The sequence below is a fragment of the Bidens hawaiensis genome, unplaced genomic scaffold (genome assembly GCF_021521415.1).
Source record: "Bidens hawaiensis isolate Kalapana, Puna unplaced genomic scaffold, B.hawaiensis_p1.1 tig00030313_1, whole genome shotgun sequence".
Classification (NCBI taxonomy): Eukaryota; Viridiplantae; Streptophyta; class Magnoliopsida; order Asterales; family Asteraceae; genus Bidens; species Bidens hawaiensis.
In genome coordinates, this window is record NW_027495057.1 from 14,953 (window position 1) to 19,375 (window position 4,423).

General features: G+C 35.0%; 1 protein-coding gene across 1 annotated transcript; it reads left to right on the forward strand.

Annotated features, from left to right (window-relative positions):
* The first annotated feature begins 2,831 nt into the window (after window positions 1-2,831).
* Window positions 2,832-3,413, forward strand: LOC143580301 (uncharacterized). Its single transcript, XM_077063374.1, has one exon. The coding sequence runs from the start codon at window positions 2,832-2,834 to the stop codon at window positions 3,411-3,413; it is 582 nt and encodes a 193-aa protein (XP_076919489.1).
* Window positions 3,414-4,423: the final 1,010 nt, after the last annotated feature.

Here is a 4,423-nt window from a genome sequence, read left to right on the forward strand (position 1 = left end):
TATATATATGATGAGATCTAAATGATGAAATTAAGTTGTTTGTAGAAACTTATTCGAATGTTTGTAGAAATTGATTAGTTTGCATAATAGTTCAATTGTTATTAGTGCAATTGTTAGCAGCTTGCAGACGTTATAAAACAAATGGTTTTCTTCTTTCAGATTGCAGAGGTTTGGTCCACCTCTTCTGTTGCAAATGCCTGCAGATGTGGTTCGCAGATTGCAGATATTTTACCCCTGAAAACACAAACAACACCTAACTCTCTATCCTAAGTCCAAAATTACACTAATTAAATAATACTTTTTTACGCATTATCATTACCATTTTTCTTTCCTTCACTCACAACCCTTTCAAAATATATTAAAAAATTATATGGGGTGAACAGTAGTTTTTCAAATAAACAGAAAAATCACTGCGTTTTTTAAATTATAAAAATATCCACCCACAACACCTTAAATCACTCTCTAAATTATAAAACACCACTCACATAAAATAGAGGGTTGGATGAGAATGCTCTTAGAGAGAAATTTCAAACATGTCACAGTCACATCCCTCCCCCCCCCCCCCTCGGAAATTAGAATTCGCTCATTGTCCCCACACTAATTCGTCATCACTGCTACGTTAGGAGTTTAAGACGACGTGTTTCTAAACCTGCCACCTTCCCGCTATGTTAGCTAAAAGTTTTTTGGAAAGTATAACTCTAAATTTCTTAGAGAAGAACCTCCGATTTTTCACTCGCTTTAGGCCACCAAAATCATTGAGCCGGCCATGTTTGAATTATAAATATTCCAATATATATCTTTTAAATTAAATATATTCTTTTTCTAACAGCTAAGACCCGAACACCCGGGATCACCCTGTCAAATATATCAGTCTTTCGTCCGATAAACAAATCGTAACAAACCTGGCTTACTCACTCAAGAGGTAACCTACAGTTGGGGAACCCTGATGGTCGGGCAAAAGTCGTGTATATTATTATATTATTTGTTTACTCTTAGTTTAAATATTATGTGAACTTTGGTACTTCAAGCGTGTTTATGTGTTTCAGGATACTTGACGTTAAGGACACTTATCGGGATGAGTTACGGGCTTGGAACGAAGATGTAGAAGACTCATAATGATTGGCAAGCTTTCCGATGCAAATAAATGAAGAAAATTATGTCAGACACCCTTAGCGCGGCGCTAAGGTAGTTTAGAGATACTCTAAAGACTCACATCAGGACAGTAGACTTTAGAGACGCGCTAAAGTCTCGCCCCCTGGACTTTAGAGACGCTCTAAAGTCCTCCAGAACGGGAAAATTAAACCTAACTCTATTATATTGAGTTTTCAGCCCCCATTCGAGATATCCTTGATTCCTTCAACCAAGCCCTAGGACGATTTTTCATCATCCCGAAGCCTCCGGTTCATTCGTTCATCGCATGATTTCATCCTCTCATCAGATAAGCGAATCCTTCGTGATGCCGATGTCAGGCTAAAACCATTGTATTCACGTTAGGCTAGGGTTTGGTGTAAACTAACTTTGATCAAATTCTATGTTTTGAATGAGTATGAACTTGATTGATTGTTTTTAATCTTGTTTTACATTACGAATTGATTGTTTAAACAGTTTATGATTTTGATTGTCAAACTTTGCAGCACTTTTCTGGTTGTGTTCATCACATGTAGGGTTAGCTCTTATGTCATTGAACCAATAATCGTTAGTCATTGCTTATAACTGATTTTTATATTTTAAACTGGTAATTGGGTAAACCGGGTTGTGTCAACAATTCGGTTAGGGTATCGTTTATCCTCACAACCCAACTGTTAGGTTTAGTAATTACTGCGCAATTAATCTTATGAATCTGTGATTAGTCGGTCATCACATTACCTGAACCTGAAGTGAATCGTTTTCTCATTATTGTTTACAAACTTTTCCAAGTAACCGTGTTTTCTTATAATCATCTTTATAAACTGCTTGACATCGACTATCTGCCTAGAATAATATTTAATAATAATGAACTTTACTTGCACTTTCCACTGATTCCCTGTGGAGATGACCTTACTTACCCATACTAGTTATATGTATTTAAGCTACATAAATACTTGTTTTTGATTAGAGCACGACATCTACATCAAACCCCTAGCACAACCTTAAACAAAATACTCTATAGAGTCTCGAATCCACAATCTCCTATAAAGAATGTCATTAGACTGTCATTTACAACCAAGAGTACAACCATTGATAAAGCTCATAATCTATTTTTTAATATACGTCTATGCATGCATCTTGTTAATTTAAACCATCAACCTCGAAAATAGAAGAGAGAGGCTTTATCACAAGAATTTTCCTTGAGAAAGAGCTACTAATAACTTATTTTAATATCCTTATCTTAAAATACAAAGAAAATAACATTCTAATGCATTATAGTTTAGTTTTACTGTTTCCTCTTTTATCTTGTTCAAATGAACTTTGTGTGTCCACATATTTACATCAACGTCCGCAAGTCTACTACCTCTAGCCTTCACGCATGTGTCTTCTTGATACCCGGCAAACAATCTGATCCATATAAGCATCGTAAGTTAAATATCAGCCATGTAAAATTCCATTTTATGTTTTTCAGTATTGAAGATTCACCAAAGCTTCCCCTTCAATCCTAATAGTCAAACTTCCATGTTTGACTATTCTCACAGTTGGATTTACTCTTTAGACAAAACATCATCCATATACTTTAAATTTCTTCCTAACCACTCTGATTCTCATATTTGTAAAAGAACCACACATTCCCCACATATTAAAAACTCCAACACACACACATACACACACATCCATACAGTTTGCAAGAACAAAAAAACATGGCCTTCATTTGTTTTTCCACATCTCCAAGAAAACCAACAAGAAGACGACACATTTTCGGTAGCCGAAGCCATAAAAAAGCCACAAACCCGTACTCAGATTGCGGGCTCGACAAGTTTGAGGCACTTGTGGCTGATCTTGACCAGAAAAGACACAAGATTTTGGCACAAAAGGGATGTGAAGATGTCTCCATGGTTAAGTTCATTTACAGATCAAGCTCCAATAAAATCGAACCTATTGTGATCAAGTTACTAGATAACAGAATAGACCATAACACAAGTTTGTTGCATACTCCAGAAGTGGATCATTTAATGAAGCTTTCTACTATTAAACAGAATAATGATGGTAACGTAGCCAAAGAAGATAACACGACACCAGTGGTTAATGATCCTACGAAAAAGACTAGATCCGATCAATGCAAAAGAAAGATTGGGGAATGGAGGAAGTCATGTTATTATTTTGCTTTGCTTGTGATCCTGATCTTGGTGCCATTGATGTTTTCTGGACGATCTTTGGCGATAATATGTACTTCTATATGTTGGTATTTGGTTCCCAATGTTAAAGGGATGTTACATAAATGAAAGAAGTCGAATAATAACACGAAGAAAGCGTAGTTGCATAAGTCAAGACGGACCGATAATAAGCAATAAACAGCTAAACACCACAATGGAAGCTTCTGATCGAACTTTGACGTAATCAGATTGATCAATCTATGATTTTGCTGACCACAGAAATAACTAACATAGTTGTTTCGGTTTGTTTATTGTTTAAGGGGTTTTGTTCTTATGTATGTTGTTTTGTAGATTTTGATTCTTTGTGGAGATGTCTATGTAGCATTGTTGTGGATGTTTTATTTTTAGTTCTTTGTTTGTTTTGTTTTGTTTTGGTAGCATTAGGCACGTCGAGTAAAACTCAAAGTTTGATCGCTTGGTACCTTAATCTTGTTTATATCGTTAATGTAAGTGGCGAGAATATTTATGAGGCATGTTGAGATAAAAGACGTATCTTCTTGTCATTAAGCGATTCTTTATCTTAGTCTTAATTTAATATAGGGTTAGGTGTACTAAATAGCCAACTATATATTTCTTCTATTCTTTTTCAGATTGACACTTCACTCATTTTAATATCACAATTAATCTATGTATATCTTATATAATTATTATAAATAAGCATCTTATGTAATTAGGAAAGTTAGAAGCTCATGATTTGAAGCTCAATTATAACCGGCTCAGTTGTAAATAGCCAAGCTGAGCTCTCAAGCTAACCTTAGCTTACTTTGTTAGCTCCCTTGTTAGCTCGTATAATATATCTAAATGGGGTACTTAATAACTATATCTAAATGGTAAAAGAAACGTTTTCAAGGACCTATAGGTTCTAGGTTTGATACTTGGCGCTACAATTTAATTTTCGTCGCATATTCTTTATTACCCTCATTGGGCTAGTATCCAAGATTGCTCACTTGCAAATTCATAAACTTTCTTTTATTTCTCTAAGTGCTAGTCGCACGTAACTTGGTTTACAAAAACTAAAAGGTGTGAGTGTCTCTTTTAGTTAAACACAGTTGCCTTTGAAAAAAAAATCAAAATTGAAA

What these genes read in the sequence shown, in the direction of transcription:
- LOC143580301 (XM_077063374.1), top strand. Translation starts at nt 2,832, where the DNA reads ATGGCCTTCATTTGTTTTTCCACATCTCCAAGAAAACCAACAAGAAGA.